At 36.5% G+C, this 25,292-nt stretch overlaps 1 protein-coding gene across 4 annotated transcripts in view; it reads right to left on the bottom strand.

The window, feature by feature from the left end:
- BNC2 (basonuclin 2) overlaps positions 1-25,292 on the bottom strand; it is a 436,346-nt gene that overhangs the window by 148,365 nt on the left and 262,689 nt on the right. For all 4 annotated transcript variants that reach the window (XM_039240935.1, XM_039240932.1, XM_039240934.1 and 1 more), the window contains one exon: positions 4,968-5,070. In XM_039240935.1, the coding sequence (XP_039096866.1) occupies positions 4,968-5,070 (103 nt within the window). The remainder of the gene's footprint in view (positions 1-4,967; positions 5,071-25,292) is intronic.

Here is a 25,292-nt window from a genome sequence, read left to right as displayed (position 1 = left end):
ACGAGACACACTAAGAAACATTGGATTTTTTTAAAGGGCTTTTTTAAACAAATGGGCTTTGTCGGAAGTAAAAGTTACTGATCTAGTAAAGGAAAAAATTCTTAATGCATTACCTTTCTAAAATCTGCCCATCTCTTTTCTTAAATACACAAATCAAATACACCCCATCATGAAAGAAAAAACATTCCACTTGTCTTGGATTATCACTAGATATTTACTAAAATCATTTAGAATATAGTTTACTATTTTTTATTTGTACTACTCTACCTTAGTGGTTTAGAAATAAAGTCTTCATCTAGACTACAGGCATTACAACTCATTTGCAAATAATAAGAGAAATGATTTAGTACTATAGTTCTCCACCTCTATACTATGTCTCCAGTTTTTACAAAGGCAACAAAGTCCTATCAGTAACACTTCTCCTTAGAAGGCAGCACTCCCCCCTCACCCCCATACACCTACCTACCTAAGCCATTACTGGGTATGTTCTAGTGATACTTGTTAATTTCCAGGACTATGTAAAATTTTGGCTGAAGCTTTAATTCCATGAATGGTTGAATTACTGCTCTAGTATGGTGGGAAAGGGTCAAAATGCAACAAACTAAATTTCTGCCAACATAAACATTTATGAGACCAGTAAAGAAGCCCATTGCTACTCTAACTTATCCTGGTATCTTATTTTGGTACTTTTGAATCAAGAAAAATTAAAACTTGTAGGAAATTTCATTTTAATTTTTTTCAAAACTCACTCTGTATTTTAGGTGAATGAAGGAAACACACAGAAAAGATAATGCAAACAGAGGTGGGAAAAATAGTTTTTAAATGAATTAGCTGGCAGTATACTGGAGTCCTTTATCCAAGAGCTCTGGACAGAAATTCACAAACTTAGAAACTCCCTGGGTTATTATGCACTGTAGGTATGGAGATCCTATACCAAAAAAGGCTTGTTTTGAAATAAAGTTAAATTCAATAAAGCTCTGTTTTCTATTATATAAGTGAAAGAGTTGAAATTCATTAATGGGGAGAAAGAACAGGATATCCTTTATTAATTCAGTGGGAAATACCTATTGGTAGTCAAGGAACTGTTTTGGGTTTTTTCCTCCCTGACTCAATGGTGCTAAAGATTTCAAGGAAGTAATTTGTAGAAAGCACACGGCCCAGTACATAATTTCAAAACCCAGGTATCGTAGTATGATGAATTAATCACTTTCTCTCTTTAATTTTTAAAACATCTTTCTCAAGATTACTGTAAAGGAGCTAATATCAACAACTGCAGCAGGTTAGAGAAGAAATCTGTAAGTCTATGAAGAGTGTGTGTGTGTGTGTGTGTGTGTGTGTGTGTGAGAGAGAGAGAGAGAGAGAGAGAGAGAGAGAGAGAGAGAGAGAGAGAGATAATGGCCCATGAAACCCAACATCTTACAAAGAAACTATAAAGATATATAGGAACATATTTGTTCAAAAGAGTCCATCAAATTTGTAAGAAATGTTTTTATAGAGAACACTTGAATTTGATATTTATCTTTTAGCAGCAAATATTGTTTTTAATACAATTAACAGGTGGAGTAGGTTTAGTGACACAATGAAATAATTCTATGAGATGTGTTTTAGTAGTCTCACTCCTGTTACATCCACTTTCAGAGAAAAATCACACACTAAAAAAAAACAAGCCACTTCCTCCTTGTGCCACACACAGGACACTGTACTGTGCGAGGCAGCCAGGAAGGCAGCTGTGTTTTACCTCTGCACAGAAATCACTGGAGACAGGATTTCAGGGTTTTCTGTGCAGGGGGAGAGAATGAAGCAACTAGTTGGAATGCCAAGGGCAAAAAGAGTAGGTGCTCTCCTCCCACTGCCAACTTAAAACCTGGAAGCCAATCCCTCACCATCATATCTGTCTTAATGAATGGGGGAAGAGTGGAGTTTGTAAGTCTGCATGCACATATTTGGAGGTGTTTTGTTTTTTTAAATGTCTTATTTTACTGGAGGGGGTGAGGGGCAGAAAGAGAGAGGTGGGGACCAAGAATCCAAAGCAGGCTCCTTGCTGATGGCAGAGAGCCTGATGAGGGGCTCAAACTCACAAACTGCAAGATCATGACCTGAGCTGAAGTCAGACGCTCCAAAGACTGAGCCATTAAGTTACCCCATGGAATTTTGGTTGTTCTTTTTTTAAGCTTGGCTTATTTATTTTGAGAGACAAAAACAGCAGAAGTGAGGGAAGGGCAGAGAGAGAGGGAGAGAGAGAATCCTAAGTCAGTACAGAGACCGATGTGAGCCCAGGCTTAAACTCACAGACTGTGAGATCATGACCTGAGCTGAAACTAAGAGTTGGACACTTAACCAACTGAGCCACCCAGGTGCCCCTGTACGAATTTGGAGTTGTATACGGACACACAGTTAAGACGGAGAAAGAGAGGTGAAGGTATTAACAGTGCTGAGAGAACGACAGACTTGAGGAACTCCACAATTAATATCACAGAAACCCAGGATTTCTAAGGACACAGTAGAAAAAGCAGTCTGATGTAACAGAAATGCCTTATTCAAGTCTGGTGAAAAATCGTATCCTTCAGAAGGTCTTAGAAACAACCATTGGCTGGGAATAATTTATTTTATTCCAGAAAGAAGAAATATTTCTTCTCCCACCTCACCCCATTACACTACTAATGTAATATGCATGTGGCAGTTGGATAGGTAAAACAAACTGGTGACACAGTAAACTTTTATACTCACAAGGCTACCGCAGTAGACAGATGATGGTAACACAGATGGCTTTGGAAAAAAAGGGAGCTGAATGGATGAAAAGTCCTTTGTTTAACTGACCAGCCTACTCTTATTGCTTATCCATTGTTCAGGTTCTTACTTTTAACACAGTATTATTTATTTGAAAGTCTTCATATACTTTATCTTTAATTCTCACAATAATCCTCAAAGTAGATATACTACAGATAAGAAAACAGACATACAGAGATGCTAAACTATGTGCCCCTGAAGTTGCAGAGCCAGGATTTGACTCCATGCTCCCTCTCTGACTCTTGATGGGCTTGGGACATAAGCTCTAGTACCTATTACCTAGTAAAGCCAATACTTACTTATTCAGGAAAAGAAGGATATTTAGGAAGTGTTATGGGCTAAACTGTGTTACCTTCAAAATACATACCTTGAAGCCTTAACCCCTGTTACTTCAGAATATGACTGTATTTGGAGACTGGGCCTTTAAAAAGTTTTAGGGGCACCTGGGTGGCTCAGTCGGTTAAGGGTTTGACTCTTGATTTTTGTTTGTGAGTCTGAGCCCCATGTCCAAACCCTGTGTCAGGCTCTGCACTGACAGTGTGGAGCTACTTGGGATTATCAGTCTCCCTCTGTCTCTGTCCCTTCCCCTTTTCCTCCCTCATGTACCTGCACATGCTTGCTCTCTCTCTCTCTCAAAAATAAACATTTTTCTAAAAAGGTTGATTAAGTTAAAACAAGGCCATTAGAGTGGGCCCTACTCCAATCTGATTGGTGTCCTTAGAACAAGACATTTAGACTCAAATAGACACCAGGGGTATGCACCCACAGAGGAAAGACCATTTGAGGACAAACATGAGGGAACCATCTGCAAGTCAGGAAGAGTCCTCAGAATGAAACCACCCTGATTTAGGACTTCTAGCCTCTGGAAATGTGGGAAAACAAATGTCTGATTTAAGCAACCCAGTCTGTGGTATTTTGTTACGGCAGCCCTAGGAAACAAATACGGAAGAGAGAAGAAATCATTGAATGCACTAACATACATAGGCTACAAAAGTAACAGCAGCTTATCTGTTGTTCAAAACTGGACTGAGAGATGTTTCAGATTTTGGCCTTGTTAATGAAACAGGAGGCATCAGAGGACTGTGGCTCTACCTGCCAGGCACACCCCTTCAAGGGTATTCCTCTCCTGAGCTACCCTACCTATCCCTTCTCTCTCACACGCAGAAATGTGGCTGAAATGTCCCCACAACGCCAACATACTCACCCTAACAAGCAAGGTACATGATAAATTAAAAGCATTTCAAAGGCATGGCCCAGTGTTGTTACCTCAGATCTTGCTAGAATAACATGACATTTATAAAAATACAACCCACTGGATATTTGGCACAGCTTGGGAATGAAGAATATGTCGACTGAGAAGCCAATACCCCAGGCTGTCAGAAAACACTCAAGCCAAGACTTCTTTAATAAACATTACCTATCTTTAAAAATCCTACATTCTAGGAAGAAAATGTCTGCTTATTTTCTAAGTCTCTTTTTGCCTAAACGTAATACACATAAACCATACATAAGAACATACTAAACGCTCAATGTTCTGCACTGACGGAACAGCTCTGTGCATCTGGCAAAAAGCAGCAACACTTGCAGCCATGACCAGGGGTCACTCTCAGGTGACACACCTATGCAGAGCCCCCACTCAACACCGGCCACTTCCAATCCTGATGCACACTGAAAGGGGGTATTTACACATTATTTTTTTCAGATACTAGCCAAACAATGTTCCCGTTCACTCTCTCACCTACCTTGGACCATACAAAATTTAACATCTGGGAGGATAAATGCAGCCTCAAAAGCAAACGACAAGGGTGAGCAGTCATCAACGAATTCTCCTCAAGCAAAGAGGGTTTGCCAGCTTCCCTCTGAGGTACAGGCCCTGAAAGGCCAACTGTGGTATGTTTGAGTTTCCACCAGGCCTGGTGCTTGCTGGCTGCTGCCACACTCAGTCAGAACCCCACGGCCCAACTGTCCTATAAACATTGCACTCTTCTGCTAAGAGCTGCTTGCTTAGCCTTACTCCTTGGAGCCGAGAACATGCTGTTTGAGAGCTGCAGCCTGCATGTTAACTAGCTCTTGGAGCACAGCTGACCCCTCTCTTCTCCAGGGCAGTGACTGCTCTGAAAAAATACGCACATTCACATGAACCTAACAAGAACAGGAAGAAAAGTCCAGATTTTTCTCACCATGTGCCACCCAGCCATGTTTACACTGATCGCAAGTCCTCAGGTTAATCTTCCCCGGCTGAAAACATTCACACGTGCAGTTTACCAGTGTGCAACGGATGGCCTGAAAAATAGAGGGGAAAAAAGGATCAGCATCTGTTCAAAGGTACTGTATTTCTTCACCATTTTTTTAAGTAACATCCACTTCCATTTTTAAAGGCTTTATGTTGGTAGGGGCCTGGAGAGTTTTAAAAATAAATTTGGATACCATCGAAATCTCTTACCGAAAAAATTTAAGAAAAAAAAGCTCATACATTAATAGAATGTTTCATGTCATTTATATTTAACCTTTAAATTAGAAATGTAGACCAAGCAGAGTAAGAATAAAGGATTGTGTATTCTACAAGATGCTTGATTTGTAACGCTAGGGATCCCAAACAGAAACAGAAAAAAATATTGCTGCTATTATATATTCCCATTTAAGTTTATCCACTTGGCAATAATGCAGAAAATACATTCTAGTACAATAATGCTCAAGTGAAATGTTGGTGAAAGTAAAATATGACAAACCAATATTATTATTAGAATGTTACTTTTCTTTTGCTGAGTTTCACTTAGATGCTTTGTTAATCTTTCAGATCCACTTCAAAAGACATCCCTGTTGGCTCAATAAAATCTAACATACTTCTGGTATTATTTATCTACTTTCCAATTCCTTGTTTTTCCATTTTGATATATTAATTTCATTTTCATTCCTATTTTGAAAAATACAAAACGGGCTTTCTTTTACTTTATTGGTGATGTAAGAAACAAAGTTTAAATTTGTTTCTAGATCAGATGTGTAATAGGAAAAGCCATTTAGGTAAACATCTTATATCGGTAACAATCCAACTGGATCTTAGAAAACTGAAAAACACACTCAAAAATCTTTCATTTCTTCACAATCACTTTTTAAAATAATCTCACCAGTTTATATTATAAAGTGAATCCACAGAAAATTAGCATAAGTGTAACTTTTAATGGATAAAAACCTATGCTTAAAACTTGTGCTAAAGCTGACCTTATGCCCCCAAACTACAGTTAATAAATTTATCTCATACATTTAGTTCTAATTTGCATGGACATTCTGAAGACAGAAGGGATTTAGTCTGATCATTCATAGATTAACAATCTACTGTAACTATCTGAACTGCCAGGAAAAGATCTCTCTACAGCTTTAGATGCAATTATTGCTTACTGATTTGGGGTGGGGAAGTGGTGTCTGGAGGAGAGGCTGGAACTATCTGAAACTGCAGTTCTAGGACTGAAAGCTCTGCTCACTTAACACAGCTTCCAGATGGTCATATTCCTGGAACCATTTGGATTTTTGTATAAACTGTCTCACTTATAACAGACAGTATTTTAGATATTGTTAACACAGTTGGGCCAATTCCATTTAAAGAGAGTAAGATTGGACGGGGTTTTGCTGTTCCTTATCAGGCAAGTTTGAAGTATTTCACTTTCACTAATGAACATTAAATCTATAGTTTCCCCATTCGGTTTGCAGTAAGAATCCTCATGATAGACTCCTTACTTAGCTCACCTCCACCTCTAATTTGCTGCTCCATTACCACTAGGGAAACACGCAATTGTATAATCTGCCTGATATTTCAGGTTTTGTCTTCCAATGCCAATAGTCCAATTACATATTAGCCAGATTGTGAAACTTTGCTGTATGTATCGTAATTTGAAGAATTAGTAATAAGAAATAGGGACACCAAAGGAAATGCTGACTAAGCAAGAATAATATACAATATATGTATTTGTAGGTTATAAGAGGAAATACTTCTCCCAAAATTTCTTATTTCAATTTTAATAGTTTACTGACTGAACAATATATCAGAACGGAACAGGTCAGAAAGAGTTTCTTTAAATAACACGTTCATTAGTTAACAAACTCACAACTTGATTGTAATGTGGTCAAAACCCAAACCCAAACAAAATAGTTTAGAGGGAGGTGTTTCTACTAAAAAAAAAGGCATTTAACAAATTATCTAGTTATAAATTCAGATACGGCAACCACATTGACATTAAAATATTCATGTAATGTGAACAAAGTAATAAAAGCTTTCAAAAATACACCAAAAAAAACCACCTCTGCTTTATCAAAATTTAAAAATTCCCAATAAAAATAAGTGATTTCTCAAGGATTATATGTTAACTCCAACACGAGATATATATTTTTTAAATCATTAATTTGATATTTAATTATTTTACAAAAATAGCCTAATTTCATATTGTGTTTAAAGCACACTTTTGTCAATTTTAATTATTGCTATATTCAGGACAGAATAAGTTAAGAGACTGAAGATTTGCATTATTATTATGTATAATTATTTATTTGCTGATTAAATCATTTATTCATTTGCTCTAAACCAATTTATGATTTAACAGTTTATCAGTTACTTCTCTACCTAAGTAACTTTATACATCTGGCACATTTGGGAATTAAGATCATCATCCTTTTTTTTTTTTTTTTAATAAATTCTACACTTTTTGTACCTAAACACACAAACATTGGAACACCTCAACTCCTTTTGTATATAAACACTTAAACACTGGAATATCCATTTTGTATTTCTATGAATCCCAGAAGATCTATTTGTTTTAAATTCAGATTTTTACAGACTATAATTGTTTCTTAAGGGAATTATATATATTTAAACAATATGGTCTAAATAAATATTTTGAGTAAGAGACTATTGTGGCTTCAAAGGAAGTTTTATTCTAAATAACATTTTTGAAACAGCATAAAACTTTGACATACTATTTATTCACAACAAAACAGAACCAATGTGATCACTTGCCAACTCATCCACAATTAAAGAAAATAAATTGTCATAAAATTATCTAAAGCAGTTAAGCCTCAAAAATGTGCATGCTTTACAATGAGACAGCTGGGAAGAGTAAAAATGGATAAACTTTCAATTTTTGTGGGTACATTCAGTTTGTCCTTCATTCAGCCAACATGTGAATTTCTCCCACTCAAGTGCTGAGCACTCTCACCTGTAGAAAATCCAGAGCTTAGGAAGAAGTGGTAGAACGGGGGACACCAGGAAAGGAGTAGACAGTTTAGTCAGACTGTTCCCACCTATATATCAGGGATCTTCATGAAGGTCTGGCTATCTCAGGCTACCAACCTCTCCATGCCTCATCAGGAGTGCTCTGTGTATCTTTCCTCAACTCTTACACGATCAGTGTTGCCAAATCCCCCAGAACAATAATGAATTTTCTTAAGCCTGCAATTTATTAAAAGTAATTATTCTTTCTGCTTACCTTTACCATGGATTTCTTGAAAGAAAAATCCACGCACCCAACACCTACTGCTTCCACTTCTGCACCACCACCTACATTTTAATTTTGCAATCTGGTTTCTGTCCCACACGTTCCTGAAAATTTCTCCAAAAGGAATGTTCTCATTAATTTTGGTCCCCTTTTCTACTCTCCTGGTCTTCCCAACCTCAATGCAGCTTCCGGCACTCTTCCTTCATTCCCGGGCTATAGAGACCAACTATCCTAGTTTTACGGGCAACAACTTCTCACTCTCTCTCCACTGTAAATAAATACAGGTGTTTCCCATGGGCAGGCTCTCATTTTTTAATGTGGCAATTCTATCCCCACCTACAGCTTCAAATATTATCACTATGCAAAAACCATTATTTTGGAGCCAAGTATTGTGTTAAGTGGCAGCAAACAGATGGCAGAGTCCTTGTGTTCAGGGACCCGACAGAGTTTGTGGGCGTAGGGTATACAGGAAAGACCCCAAGAACAGAAGGAAGCCCTCAAACGGGCTAGAGAAGCAATCATCTCTTTTTATTCCTCTGTCTTTTCTTCTTTCAAAGGTAGGATTTTAAAATTTAAAACAGTAACCTATTACCTATTATCATTAATAATAGCCAGATTTACTGGATATTTGCCATCTTCCACTTAACTAATGTCACATACTTTACAAACATTAGCTCTCTTAATCCTCAGAAAATACCATGAGGTTGGTACTATTATTACCTTTATTTCACAAATGAGGAAACTAAGGTGGAGGTAAATTCAGTACCCTTCCTAAGGACACAGACTAATAAAGTCACAGGAAGTGGACTCAGGTCTGTGTGAACTCTCCATCTGACCAACTGAGAATCTTGAGTTATAATCCCATTCACAGTCAGGCAATCATTGGGCAGAGCCCCTCAACCTGCCCACCAATCAACTCCCACTATACTCTTAATGCTTGCTCATCTTTCAGATTTTAACTCAAATATTACTTCTATTTCTGAGGGCAGCTGCCCTCATCTCCCAGTCAAGTTTCCCATTAGTTTCCTGTTTCACAAGGAGTTTTTCCATCATAGCACTTAAGACAGTTGTGAATATTTATCTGAAACTATTTATTTATTTAAAAATAATTTATCTATAAATATATCTATTTATCTATAAATTTATTTTTAAATATTTATAATCTATTACATATGTTAAATAGAAAGGTATTAATCTGCATGAATATTTGGTTAATATCTGTCTTCTCTTCTAGAATTTAATTCCATGAGGGCAGGGCAATACACTTACTGAGCTTACAATGTATTCTGGAAAATGATAGGTACTTAAAAGATGCCTGAAGTACATGATTCTCGGAGCCTCTTTCCTCATCGCTAACAGTAGCAATAACATCACAAGTGTCAAAGGACTTAAATGAAATAATGACTATAAAGCCCATGGAAGTGTGCCTAGTAACTGTAAAAGTTCAATAAATGGAAACCATTTATGACCCTAAGAAGCTTTTCCATATGTTATATTTGAAATTCCCCCCATGATTCTTCCCAATGTGCTATTTATCCAATGCTTTATAAAATGTTTAACATATAGTATTAATGAATAGACTGACATACATGATGCCATATTATTCATACTATAGTCCTCTAAGAGAGACATGACAGGGATTAGTTATTTGTTTTTAATATTAGGATTCAGAAATGTTTATATAGATATTACATGGCTCTTAAATGATAGGGTGGATTTCCCAATTATTAGTCAGTTTATTTCCATTCTATACAGAAAAAGAAAGAAAGCATATAACTAAACCAGTAAATTATAAATACTGACATTCAAAGTACATCTAAAATAAAGTAGGCCAATTTAGAATAAAAATATTTAATCAAGGTTTGATCAGTAACACTTTTATATTTGAATATTAAATAAGTGTGCATTTGAAAGTATTCTGGATGAGTTCCAAAGACCTAGTCAAATAAGAGTCTGTTATCACTAAAACTGAAGTCTCTCCAGCTTTATTACACTCATAACTGGCTTGAACTCTGCAAGTATATGGGAGCTGAACATCAATCTTCTCACCAAATGACATCTGTCAGGAAAACACAGATTGTTGCTTCAGCTAGTATTTAGTGTACTTCACAAAAGAACTATAAACAAATTAATTAATAAATCTATTGGTTGTTTCTTATCTGGGAACATATATACAAGTTATATATTAATACAAAATAACAGAAGGCAAAGTAAGACAAGGGGGCAATTAGACACATAAAACATGTATTCTGAAGCAGTACAGAGAGAACAAAACAGGAAAAATTTAAATTCTAGGTTTTGTCTTTCTACAAGAAAAGCTGTTTGCCAGGAGCTCACTTCAAGTGTTCATTAACTCTGGCTAAATCTCCCATATATAACCAAAAATCCTTCTTAAATCGCTCTTCTCTTGTTCATTTTTGGGGAAGATATCAAGATTTATAGCTTGGACTATGAAATTGTATTTGAATTATTTTCAAATGTTTAACAGATTAAGTACCTGACCTACATTAAAACTGAACTACAGAAAAAGCATCCGTTCTGTCCCATCAGTTTCTATTGTAAATGGAGGTGGGTAGATTCTAGGTATTCAAATTAATTGCCTATGATGGTTCTAAGTGACAAGGTTTACCTTTCTTATTTTTAACAAGAACAAATTTCTTAATAAACTGAATTTTCTACTTTGGAAGTCATATGTACATATAAATATGTAAAATTGGCCAATCCTCCCTTAGGACACAAAATAGTCTATGTTATCATGAACTCTTACTAAGTTATCACTACATATGTTATTCATCTCTGAACATATACACAAGTCCAAGAAGGAAAGGTACACATGGTGTCAGAGATCAAATGAACCATTTTATTGAGTAAGAAAATCATCCTTGAAAGACTCTGGTTTTTAAAAAAAAAATAAAAATGTGGAATAGAAAATTATCTGTTCGTGAATCTGGAAGCTAAATATTATGTCACAGATTACACTGTAGTAATTACAAAGTAACAGTTGCCAAGCATTATGAATAGGATTATCAGAAAGATGTACAGAGATTAATGGGACTTCCATACACATTTATACATCTTGTATATGAAAACCTAAGACAAATAGAGTACTTCAAAAGCAATGTCACAAAGATTCTAAAGAATACAAATGGCAGCAATGGTGATTAAGTCTGAAAATAGCTTCCTGTGCAAATTTCAGGTCAGCTTTTTCCTTCTCATTTTCACATGGCTAAAACATAAAGCTAACGGAAAAGAAACAACTTCCCAAAGTAGCATTGTGAGAGATGTCTGGATGGCTCAGGTGGCTGAGTGTCTGACTCTTGAATTTGGCTCAGATCAAATGATCCCAGGGTCATGGGCTTGAGCTCCCTGTCAGGCTCCTCCCTAAGCATGGAGTCTACTTGGGATGCTCTTCTCTCTCTCTCTCTCTCTCTCTCCCTCCCTCCCTCCCTCCCTCCCTCCGCCACTCCCCCATCCTGTGAGTGGACTCACTCTCTCTCTCTATTTTATTTAGAAAATAAAATAAAATAATAAAATAAATAAATAATAAAATAAAAGAAGTACTATGAGTGTTAACTAACATTTGGAAAATATATAGGACATTGCCTTTTAGAACTCCTCAGTATCCTAAATTTGTCCAACACACAATGCAGTCTGAGCAAAGAAAACTTTTTTTTTTTTTTTTTGCATGGTGGACAAGTACTGAGCCAATATGAACTACACAACAGCACAAGAAATGGACTTTTACTTGATTACAAAACTCATACATGATTACAGCAAAGGTATATCCCCTTGTTGTACTATAGGATTTTGCAATTAGGTAAACAAGACACAGTGGCATGAGTTGAACAGACACTGAACACTAGCCAAAAGATCCAAGGTTTTAAATATCCTACAAAGAAATTTTATAAAAACCTAAGTCTTATCTAGACTATTAATATAATTCTACAGTTCTAATAAGATGGATATGTTTTCAGCATTTATATCAAAAATATTACAAATCTGAGTTTAATGGGCAATGTTCACAGACTTCACAACAGGTTAATTATCAGTGATAAGGTGTACTGTAAAAACTAAGAGTGCACAGAGTGTTAAATTGCATATAAATGCCACTACTTGTAATAGAACACTAGCGACAGCAAATGAGAAGCAATGAAGTTAATTCTGTCTCCTTAACAAAACCCATTCAAAATTTCACAATGGGAAATTATAGCAAAAGTATGTATATTATTTGGTGGTAAGATAAATTGAAAATTGAAAAATTAATTAGCCCTTCAATAAAAGGTTCCTTGAAATTTGTCTCAATGTTTTTAATATCATATGAAGAAATAACCTGATCAAACAATCATTTTGTTGAAACTTTGTGGTCTGAAACTTCGTGGTGTCTTCAAAAACTAGATTTTGTGACTGAATCAGAGGATTTGAAAATACATGGTAAGGCCACCTCACTACAAGGGCCAGATGCCAATGATGTAAACCTGGTCAAGATGAAAAGCTGGACAATTCAAAGACGGTCAAACTTCAACAAACCACCACAAGAATAAAATTACTGATCAAGGAAATGTATCATCTTCACAATAAACACTTCCAAAATAATTGAAAGAGATTCACTGGGGAAAAGTGGCCTTTCAACACCATTTACTGTTAAAATCCAGAGTTTTTAAACCTTATTTTGAGTTTCTCTTAAAAGCTTTGATCCCAGGGCACTTGGGTGGCTCAGCCGGTTAAGTGTCTGACTTAGGCCCAGGTCATGATCTCACAGTCCATAAGTTCGAGCCCCATGTCAGGCTCTGTGCTGACAGCTGAGAGCCTGAAGACTGCTTCAGATTCTGTGTCTCCCTCTTTCTCTGCCCCTCCCCCACAATGGAGAGGTACACTCTCTCCTCAAAAATAAATATTAAAAAATTTAAAAAAAATTTTTATGAGGTGCCTGGATGACTCAGTCAGTTGAGCATCTGACTTCAGCTCAGGTCATGATCTCACAGTTTGTGAGTTCGAGCCCTGCGTTGGGCTCTGTGCTGACAGCTCAGAGTCTGGAGCCTTCTTTGGAGTCTCTGTCTCCCTCTCTCTCCCCCTTCCCTGCACATGCTCTGTCTCTGTCTCTCTCAAAAAATAACCATTAAAAAATTTTTTTTAAACTTTTAAAAAATTTTAAAAAGCTATGATCCCTCCATCAAGTGGCAAATTGATAAAAAATATGGCATATCTATGTGATGTAATATTACTTGGCCATCAAATGGAATACTGATACATAGTACAACGTAGATGTACCTTGAAAACATTATGCTAACTAAAAGAAACCATTCACAAGACCATACATATAGGGTTCCATTCATACAAAATGTTCAGAACAGGGGTGCCTGCATGGCTCAGTTGGTTAAGCGTCTGACTTCGGCTCAGGTCATGATCTCACAGTTCGTGGGTTCGAGCCCCGCATCAGGCTCTGTGCTGACAGCTAGCTCAGAGCCTGAAGCCTATTTTCAGATTCTGTACCTCCCTCTCTTTCTGACCCTCCTCTGCTCACACACACACACTCTCTCTCTCTCTCTCAGAAATTTTAAAAAAAATTTAAAAATTTAAAAAAATGTTCAGAACATAAAAATCCATAAAGAAAGAAAGTAGTTAGTGGTTATTTAGGGCTTGCAGTGGTAGCTAAAGGATTTTTTTTAGGTAATAAAAATGTGCCAGAATGAGTATGATGATGGTTGCACCCAACTGTGAATATACTAAAATGTATTTAATGGTATACTTCAAATGGTAGAACGGATAGTATATGAACTCTGTCTCAACAGAGTTGTTTAAAAGGGGCAAAGGACAAAACTCACTGAATCCTTTGGTTTCTACTGGTAGTGTTACTTAACTCATAAGATAGCATTCCCTCGGGTTACATAATGTAGCAGAATATTCTTCTTTAACCTAGTAGGTCTTCAATATACAAATGTTAAATGAGTGGATAAACAGAAAGCAAACAAAAAATATTCACTGTTGCTTACATTTGAAAATCCCTTCTAGTTTGAAAATCTTATATAATAATTATATAATAAATTATATACATTTAAAAACTGGCAATTATTTCCTAAGTCCACTGTTATTTTTCCATCAGGAAAATCTCGGACTTTCTTCAACAGACTTGGGGGGTGGGGAGGGCGGCTCCCAGTTATGTTTGCATACTAGTATCACGATACTAAAACAACAAAGAGAATGTGTTAAAAACTGATAATGATGAATTCTGTCATACATACTAGCAAAAATATTCATCAATTTACTGTGATGAAAAAGTTACTTCAGCAAAAGCCATGAAACAAATTTGGTTTAGGGGAGGGAGCAAAGAGGGGAAACCATAAGCTTTTGAGTAAATGTTTATACATGAGTGTTAATGTTTCCATGACTTTGTGTGACTATATAAACACAAACAGGGAGAAAGAGACATATACACAGGCACATAAATTTTCACAGACATGGATCCAATGAGCATCTGTAGTCATTACCTTACGACCACAACCTACTATCAATCGACGTGAGGAAGACCCCATTTAAATAATTTAGGAGTTCAGAGTAAAAATCAACAGCGGGATATAGCCAATTATATAAGGAAAATATCCATGCTTCTATGGTATCAAAGCACATGCAGGCTTTGGAGTGCATGTGTTATGTTTTTTTTCCCCTCAATTAAATTAGGCCTATGGTAATACAAGCTATTTTGTTAGGCAATTAGTAATATTAGAGAAACAGGAAATGAAAAGGCATTTCAATTTGGGCAGAAACATTTTATTTTCTTACCTAACAGTTAACAATTAAGATATTCCATTTACTGCCTGTATGCTTACACATTTTACAGACTACTCACAGAGGCAGCTGTGATAATTAGAAAGGAAATACTCTTTCAATGAACATACCTATCATCTAATTGAATATAAGGGATTAGCTCACCTATAAAGTAACCTATTTTAACTAAACTCTGTCTACGTTTATCAGAATGTGTAATTTTATATAAGGAGCCAAAGCACCTCTGATGTCATATGAAAGCTAAGCAATATTCATCTCATTGCACCTTAAGGTTGAATCAGCAATTTTGTATTCCATTGATATACATTTTATTCATTTTCACTAATGCAATTTGAAAGGTGGTAATGTGATTACATTTCTCGGTGGCATTCACGAAAACAATTACTAATATAATATGATAGGGAAGACATTAATAAGGAAGGATTTATAATGAGATGCAAGAAGATTTATAAACCTTTAAGCACTATACAAAGAAATACTCCTCATTAGGCAAGAAGCAAGACAAGATAAAGCCTGAGTTCCAGTATTTCAGAAGCAGCTTCAATCACAGGAACAATGATTTGCATGATGATCTCATATTTTGGCGACCAACCAAATGAGTGCAGGAATAACCCAAGACTTATCCCAAGTTGTGCCCCAATGTAAGAAAGACACCATTCTGACTTGACAGGATGGCACAATCATGGGAAGGACTTCCCAGACAGCATGGGAAGGACTCCTTCAAGGAAGGAGTACCTCTAAATCTTGATCCTCTACAAAAGGAGCTAGCCACATTATTTCAAACGCCAAGCACAGCAATCAATCCGTTTACCAAGCAAGAGCATTAGGTGGGTAACCATTTAACTAAATTTACCCCTCTAGGTTTGTGAAAAGAATTTATCCCAGTGAAGCAACAAGGGAAACAAGTTGTTGCATTTTAGAGTATATCATCTCAGATGACAACTCTGATTACCCAGGCCAATTGAGGCAGCCTTTGTGAGACTAATAACATCCCATGTTTGTACACTGCTATGGAGCTTGCATAATATTTCAAATACATTCTCATATTTAATCATCAAAATTCCCCAAATTAGAGATTTTTCAAACAGCAGAAAAAGAGGCTCTGAGATGTCCTTACATGGGCACATCTAGTAATCCAGGCCTCTTTCCACTCTGTCTGTGTATGAAAGGCAAGAAGCGAAATAATCCCCCTTGCTACCCTCCCTCCACAGTGAGATTTCCTCAGATATATTTTTTTCAGTTACAAAAGGAGTTTAAAACCAAGTAAGAGATGTGGACAAAACTACACTGAAACGGAGAGGTTTGGGTAAAGCAAACCTTTGGGCAAGCAACTTGAAAAGGTGGGGTTATATGGAAACCAACTTGACAATAAACTATTTAAAAGAAAAAAGAAAAGGGGGTAAACTGCTAAGTAAGCAGTTAATTTATACTAGGATCTTCTACAAAGTGGTACATTTTTAGACAGAGAAAGCAACTCTGAACAGCTTTACACAGAGCTTTTAAATGGTTACAATAAGAAAGGCCAAAATCCAAAAAAAAAAAAAAGTGCACACTTAAAACACTTGGTTTATTTTATATCACCTTATTTCTACATGTCTTGGGATTGCCCATTAATAAGGAGCATATTCCAACAAACATTTTAATACTTTCCACTGTGCATATGTAACTGTACATCATAATTATGTCTGATTATGAAAGTATGTGTCTCTTTTGCCCAAGAGCAGCTATCACCTCAGGAATCATACCTATTACAAATAATAATAATGATATGATGAACAGTCTACATGCCCTCTTATACGTTATTTATGTTAGGTCACAGATTCCCCAAGGGTTCATGCTGAGACCTGGACTGGCTTCATTAGAGCTTCATATAAATCACTAAAGGCAGATCTTGATTTTACCACTGGCTAAGAGTCACCAGATTTTTCAAGTGAAACCTCTCAGGTAATACATTTTTTAAAAACACAAATACAATGTTATCATTTCTTCTAAAAGATAGTTTTCTCAAATTCAAAGAGCTACATTCCAATGCTCAGAGAAATCTCACAAATTTCTATGGAATCTATAAGCATCTGAGGGTAAAACGTGCCCTAGAGTATTGAAAAAACATTCTCTTTTTTCTTGTAAGGATTAGTTGGTTAAAAGACAAAAGAGAGACATATAGAGAAAGACGGCAAAAAGCAGACCATCCAGCTGCTAACAAATGCTTCAACATTACTGAGCAAATGGAGAAACCTATGCAATGGCTGTCAGGAACTCTGATCTAACTCCTGAAAATTAAGAAATAAATAGAAAGGCTTGTGGAAAAAAAGGGAGTCTTCCAGAACAATGTTAATGTCATCGTGGGCATGTGGACTGGGTTCACATGTGTGTCAGCTGAATCAACATAATGGGCTATAACAGCTTCGAAGCAGCTAATATGGTCCATTGGGTCAATAATCCGTGAACTAAGAAGGATTTACTTGATAGACTATAAATGGTTCATAAGAACTCAAAAATCACTCCATCAGATCAAAAATCCAATTTTCATATGGTGCCTTTCTACAAATTAGCCAAAAGAAAGTAATAGCTCTAAAGGACTTCAAGGTCTATCAGTTAAAAATTTACTTTTTAAAGAACAGTGCAGAGGAGGAAGAATTAAATGCAGCTCTCACTCTCTCTAGTGAGCCAACCTATTTTAAGGGGAAAAATACACTTTATGATGGAAAGCTAATATACAACAGGAAATATTCATGGGACATTTCATATTTTCCTATGGGTATGTGAATGTATGGATCCAAACAAATGAAAACATACAGATATACATGCATCCTCACCCCTCCCGAATATCTCTGCATACCCATATATATTATCAGTATATAGATTATAAAACACTGATAGCAACATTTAAAGATGAGGAATTATATTTTATTTTTGCTTCTTTACATAGTTTGTATTGTAGGTCTGTGGTATGAGGCCTGTGGAGACATTTGGGATGGCATATAGATACTGGCAAATTCTTTCATCTTCACATATGGAAAAGCAGGCAAAAAAAAAAAAAAAAACTATAAAAGGCAAACAGTAGGAACTACAATCCACTTTTCCACATTTAAGAGAGAGAAAAGCAGGCTGGCTAAAGTGTATATAGCCGGTGTTTACGGATAACTTCAACTTCTGCCACTCTAGACTACAGAGAAATACTAGCCTTACCCTGTATTTGTGAATTTCATTATGTACTCACTCTAGGTGATACAAATTGCAGATTAATTTTTTAATGTAAGCCTATCTATGTGAATAAATGTATTTATTAAGTTCATGGCAATGAAGAAAAGCCGAGAAAAATGCTCCAAAAAAATACAACAGGCTGTAATTACAATTCTTAACAATAAAGAATTACTTTCCTAGGGAAGAAAATGTGATCTATCACTTCTCTCTCAAAATGCTATTAGCCTCTCTTCATCATAAGGACAACAAGAAGGAATTTTTTTTCCTTTTACAGGGGTAATGCCAAATAAAATAATAGATGTTTTTACATCAAGGCGTATTTAGCTATTGACATAAACTCCGTCCTCTTAACTTTTACACAAGGGAAAGAAAAATTCCAATAATTCTGAAATAGACAGATAAAACTTTTCTCTGTGGCTACGGCCATGTACTATTATATGTAACTGCTTATTTTTAAAAAGAGCCTTATTGGTGCTCTCAGAAGGATTTTCTTTTATACATAGCTTTATCCTATAATTTTGTCCCTGTTGGGCACGCTGCCTAAATTTAAACACAAACAGTCAAGCAATGAAGAAACATTAACACATTTACTGTGAACAAAAACTCCCAGTTGTACAGTGAAATTTTAATACATTTCAACTTATCTCTTTTACTAATGGGGAGAGTACAAACCCTGCAGGAATTTGCTCTGCAAACTGGTAATTACAGTAGACTCACTTTTTTATAATGCATATGTATAGTCAGACACAAAAAACCCTGGCTGCCCTTTTGATGTAGGTTACAATAGGAATGTTTTAAAAATTATGAAAATCTACAGCAATTCTAAAGGAATGCATTATTTCATGGAAAACTGTCCTTTAACTCTGTATATGGACACAAATAGACATATATTTAGATATTTGCTTTATACACCAGAAGGCACAAGCTTTATCAGCATGTGCTTTCATGTCATTTTCCCCATAATCTTAGTGTATAGAATAAATCTACTCCTTTTTTCTATAAAGCTGGATGTGATTTTGAATATCATAATTCATCTCTCACATATAGGTGATACTCTTTCATATGTCTGCTTTTCCTATATTGCCCCCTCTAGTTTCAGGGATTTATATCTGTATTTTGAGAGTTCATAGAATCTCTTTATTAAATAATTAAGGATTCCAAACCAATAATTTGTCTCTTAGTATAGGCAGGCATAAACCCTTAATAAAAAAGACCCTTGTACATAACCGCACAGAACAAGAACCATATACTCTAATATTAATAATCGGAGCACAGAAAGCCAACAGAAATGAAATAAAATCTCGGTTACTGTTCATATCACTTCCTAGACACTTTACATTTATCTGTCACATTTTTGGTTGCATAACAACTTTCTAGGAAATTTAAATCTGACAGAATGCTAAGAGGCTATCAATATATACTTTACACTAAAATCGTGTTTTTAAGAATTGGCATACTAAGGAAAAACCAAAAGCAGAGAAAGATTCTGAGTAGACATAACATTTGTAGTATCTTGAGAATTTTAATAAATAAATAAATAAATAAATAAATAAATCTGCTAACATATCTGTGAATGAATAGCACCTACAAATTCCAGGGGTATCTATCTGAAAATAGACACTATAAAATTCACATAATGATAAAGCATATAGAATACACTACCAAAATATGCAAGTTGTTGTACAGAAATAATTTCCTGATTATCCAAATTCAGGTTAAGAGTGACAACAGGTAAACATTCTCAGTCAGCCTGGCTGTGGTAGACTCCTCTAACCATTAGAGAGAAGACATACTTTAGATATTCTAGAAAAAAAGTATCTTATTTTGATGAGGCATACCAAGCTAATCTTCTAGGCAATATGAGTAACATTCTAACTTTAGGCCTCTCTGTCATTATGGAAAAGAGTATCTTCTTCTCTAACATCACCATCCTTCTGCTGCCAAAGTACGTACATACACACAGTACCTGAAACCGTAAAAATAAGGAAAACCAAACTCATCACAGTTCATGAGCCACGCACTAGGTCTGTCACAGGCTATGTATCCTTAGGCAGTAATACCTACTATTTCTATCTGGCAGTGAAATAGCATACTACCCATTTTTTAAAAAGCCAAACACCAAAATACATTTTTTAAAGTCAGTTTTTTGCAGCTGCCCCTGTTCTTCCTTGATCCAAGTGTTACTAAAAATATCAAGTTGTGGCTTTAATATGAATAAATTAAGAGGAGTATGCCTCAAGGACAGCTACATGTAAAACTTCAGCCTCTGAAGAATTGATTCACATTATACAAACACAACTGAGCATTAAAGAGCAATACTTTTAAAATGTATGTGGTCTGTCATAGATGAAGCATTTGTGCTTTCAGGTGCTAAAACTCTGTTATTCTAAAGACAAGGCCAAAAGTTGTGAAATACCAACATACCATTTCCTTCCTCCCAACTAAATTTTGAATGCTAAGTGATCAGGGATAGGAGTTCAACATCAACTATATTCAAATGATTTGAAGAGTTAAATCATAACTTGCGCTGTAGCAGTTTACAACTTTCTTAGGGTCAAAGAGTAAGAAGTATAAATTCAGAATTCCAATTCCCTTGCTGCAAGATGCAGTGATAGCTATGAACGAAAGCCTACGTACAATTGCCCTTCAATGATAAGCACACACACCCGTTTAACATCTCCGAATGAACAGCTCCCCAGCTTTGTCTTTCAGTAAAGGTAAAAAGTAGATTGAGGGAGTCAATTTGAATTCCCTGCATAGACTGACGGAATCTTCTCAATCTGCGCTCTTGATCTGGAAAGGAATAAAATGTGCAGAGTATCACAGACTCCTGGTTAATAGGTAAGCAATACATAAAAAAGAGGTAATATATTAAAATGTTTAACATTTTGACACATTTCAATTTTTTCTTTAATGATTCAGAAGATATTTCCATATGTTGTGGTGTCTCCACCTCTTCATTATGATTACCATCAGACAAGTCAATACATTATTGGATGATCGACTACACACAAACTAGCTTTGGTGGTCTACAAAGAATGATAAAGGAAGACCGTAGCAACCAACAAAGTTTTACTGCATTTATCAGTCTCCCACATTCACAGCCCTAATATATCAAGAACCTATGCCTAGTCTACATTTATTTATTATTTTGAATAATTCCAGAGGGACCCTACGTAGATGACCACAGACCACAGACATTGCTGTTCATGAAACTGGACATCTGTGCCAAACAAAAACCAAGAAAACAGAGTAAAAACTGTATTTCTGCCAAGTACCCCACAGTATTAGAAGGTAACTATTACCTACACTATTTGGACAATTAGTCTGTTCCACTTGGGTGAAGCATTAATAGATCAAGAAAGCACAACTCAATATAATTTAACTGAAATATTATCTGAATATCCATACAGCTGGCAGTGAACATGTTTTAATATTTTATGTTTGATTATACCCAGTAAATGTGAGGTTATTATTTTAATCATAAAATATACTACCTGTGTTCAAGTTAACAACAAAGCATACCAGGTGGTATGCCTTGGATATGAATCCTGCGTTCAGGAGTGGGTAGGTATGTGTATAGTATTATTTTCCTTTAGACTATTAGTCTACAGATAGATTAAGCTTTTTATCTTTTATCTAGATATTAACAAATTATAGAGTTAGACTACATAATGCTTATTTAGCCATATTCTAAGTGCTAAACATTTTCAATATTTTTTCTATGCAAAAATTTTTGATTCTGTCAATTCACTGAAATAGAGATTTCTTGGTGTGCCTGGGTGGTTCAGGTTTATCATCTAACTCTAATTTTGGTTCAGGTCAGGATATCACAGCTGTGAGATGGAGCCCCACGGTGGCCTCTGGGCTGAGCATGGAACCTGCTTAGGATTCTCTCTCCCTCACTCTCTGGCCCTCCCCCACTCATGTGTGCTCACGCTCTCTAAATAAATAAAATAGAACATCAACAAATAAAGAAAGATTTATTCCTCTCAAATTAATCTTGCTTGCTTAATTTTAAAAAGTTAACGATGAGGAAGAAAAATCCTCTGGTGCCAAAAGTAGTTTAAAGTGGTAGTGTTATATCAGCTACTAAAACTTGTTTGTACATGAGGCTATTAGATTATATGGGAAGAGTTAATAACGTAAGACTCTGCACAGGTGTAGGTATGTTACCTTTCTGAGAAAACAAAGACTATAAAGTGGACAAGGGTGAGAATTGTAAAATGTGTGCTAATAATATCTCCAATGTGAAACTACTTCTTGCTTTCACTTGGAATCACAGAAAATAGTGTAGATGCATCTTTTCTTTTATTATTTAAACACTATAGATAAAGCAAAAGGAGTCAGTACAATGAAGGTGAGATTTATCAATGTACTGTGAAAATAAGTTTCTTAGCACTATCTCTATCCTCTTTTGCTATTAGCCAAATGTTCCTTCCTCTTTGAAAAACAAAGCAAAACAGTGTGGAGGTTCCTCAGGAAAATAACAATAGAACTCCCCTATGACCCAGCAATAGCACTGCTAGGAATTTACCCAAGGGATACAGAAATGCTGATGCATAGGAGCACATGTACCCCAATGTTCATAGCAGCACTCTCAACAACAGCTAAAACATGGAAAGAGCCTAAGTGTCCGTCAACGGATGAATGGATCAAGAAGATGTGGTTTATCTATACCATGGAATACTACATGGCAATGAGAAGGAATGAAATCTGGCCATGTGTAGCAACATGGATGGACCTTGAGGGTGTTATGCTTAGCGAAGTAAGTCAGGCAGAGAAGGACAAATATCATATGTTTGCACGTATAGGAGGATTAGGAGGAACTTAACGGAGGACCATGGGGGAGGAGAAGGAGGGAAATGGTGGGGGAAAGGGAGAGAGGAAAACCATGAGAGACTCTTGAATGCTGAGAAACAAACTGAGGACTGGTGGATGTGGGGGGGAGGGGGGAGATGGGCATGGAGGAGGGCACTTGTGGGGATGAGCACTGGGTGTTATATGGAAACCAACTTGACAATAAACTATTTGTAAGAAAAAAAATTTTTAAAAATAAATAAATAAAAAATAAAAAATTAAAAAAAAAAGAATCATCCATAGCACTCTGCAGAAGTACAGGTTACCAGGACCACACTCCAGAATTAATGAATTAGCATCTCAACCAAGCACAATCCTGAGAGGAAGCACCTCCTAGATTTCTGCACCCTGGGCACCTCAGTGGCCTCACCCTCGTGTCAGCCCTGGAACATATATTAGTATGGGGCTCCAAACAGGCTTCAGGGGGGAAGGGAAACCCCAAACTTGTTTCACATCCCTCTGGATACCGTGAGGGAAGTAAGCAGTTTCCTGAGGAAGGCCTCAGGAGCTTTTCCAATGTTAGAAAGCAGAGCCTTTCACAGGGAGCTGTGGTCCAAGCCAACTGTTGAAGCAAGTTGGCTTCAACATACCCATGAGCCTGAAACTGATGGAGGAGGGGAAGAGAAATCTACAAAGGCCAGGGTCTGGGTGCCTAAATGGCTATCCGTTTGCATTTTAAATGGATGCAGGGAAGAGACATGAATGATTCATATGACTAATCAATTCCCTTAGTAATTCCCTTCCTCCCTTCTGCCACCACTCACCAATTTTTCAATATGCATTTGAGAAAGCAGAGAGGTTGTCTACAACTGGCAATGCCTGCAGTTCCCTTCACTATAAAGTGAAGTCAGGTTAATATCTGCACATTTTGAAAAGTAATGTATAGGAAAGTACCCCTCCAACATAACTGCTCAGTTATGTTTCTCTCCACTTCCCAGTCCCCTCCTTTGTACACAATCATCAGAGTCTGGAACCATATACACCAATCAAGTTTTGACATACTTAAAAATGTCTAAGAATAGCGTGCTAATCTGCTTTTTATTTTTGGCATTCCAAACCCCTTGCAGGAACTGAATCCTTTGCTCCAGACCTTTATGAATACAAAGCAGGTTCTTCTCCTAATTTATGGTAATTGTAAGTGAATTGGGCCAAATGGCTCCCAAACTGATTTTTGAAAGACTGATATGCCCTCTTCTGGCTTCTCATTTAAGAAAACAAGAAAACAAAAATATTAGTTTATTAGATGCGTAAAAATGTGAAGTAAAAGGTAGTCTGTTTATGAACTATATTTACTACTGATAATTTTAATTACTTAATAGATTTTTCACAGGTAAGTGATAACATCTGGAAGCCCCAACATTATAAAAGGTGAGGATACCTTCCAGTGACACCCTCCAGTGACACAGTGCTCAGCAAAGGGCCTTTCATCGAATTTTCCCCCAAGTCAAATAACAATGCTGAAGATGATATAAACTGCAGGAACAGGGGTCAGAAAAGTAAAACCAAAATATACGTACCCACTAGCAAAATCTGAGAAAAAGTCCTCCCCTTGGTGCCACACATACACCAGCGCGCCCCACTGTATGCCCATGCAGGCCTGCTTTCACAGCTCAGGGCCGACAGCAATGCCAATTAGTGTCAGTTGTGATGGGGTTTTAGAGACACAGCCCCTTGTCTTAGAGGAAGTGGGCTGCAACCACCAACTTACTGTACAGAAGCAACCTAACAACCCATTAGGTGGAAATGACTTTTCAGCCACTTCCTCCAGGGACTACATCAGAAATGATGGCTTAGACAGATGGGAACATTTTTACATTTCTGTATTAACTGCATGCAGGAAGGTAGATTTTTACCATTTAATGCTTCCCAATCTTCATCTCCTCCTATGTTATTCCTTCACTCCCTATAGTATTATGATATATAACAATATCTAACAAAATGATGAACTTCAGAAACAGAAGGAACTGCCTCACTCTGTGTACTAAAAGCATTCTATGGGTCACCCACTAAAACCTTTGGGAAGTACTAATTAAGTGTAATTTTTTTTTAATGTTTTATTTATTTCTAGGAGAGAGAGAGAGAGAGAGAGACAGCGTGAGCAGGGGAGGGTCAGAGAGAGAGGGAGTCACAGACTGAAACAGGCTCCAGGCTCCGAGCTGGCAGTCAGCACAGAGC

This window comes from Hyaena hyaena, unplaced genomic scaffold (assembly GCF_003009895.1).
Source record: "Hyaena hyaena isolate Hyena2069 unplaced genomic scaffold, ASM300989v1 scaffold_185, whole genome shotgun sequence".
Classification (NCBI taxonomy): domain Eukaryota; kingdom Metazoa; phylum Chordata; class Mammalia; order Carnivora; family Hyaenidae; genus Hyaena; species Hyaena hyaena.
This window is presented reverse-complemented; position numbering and strand designations above follow the sequence as displayed.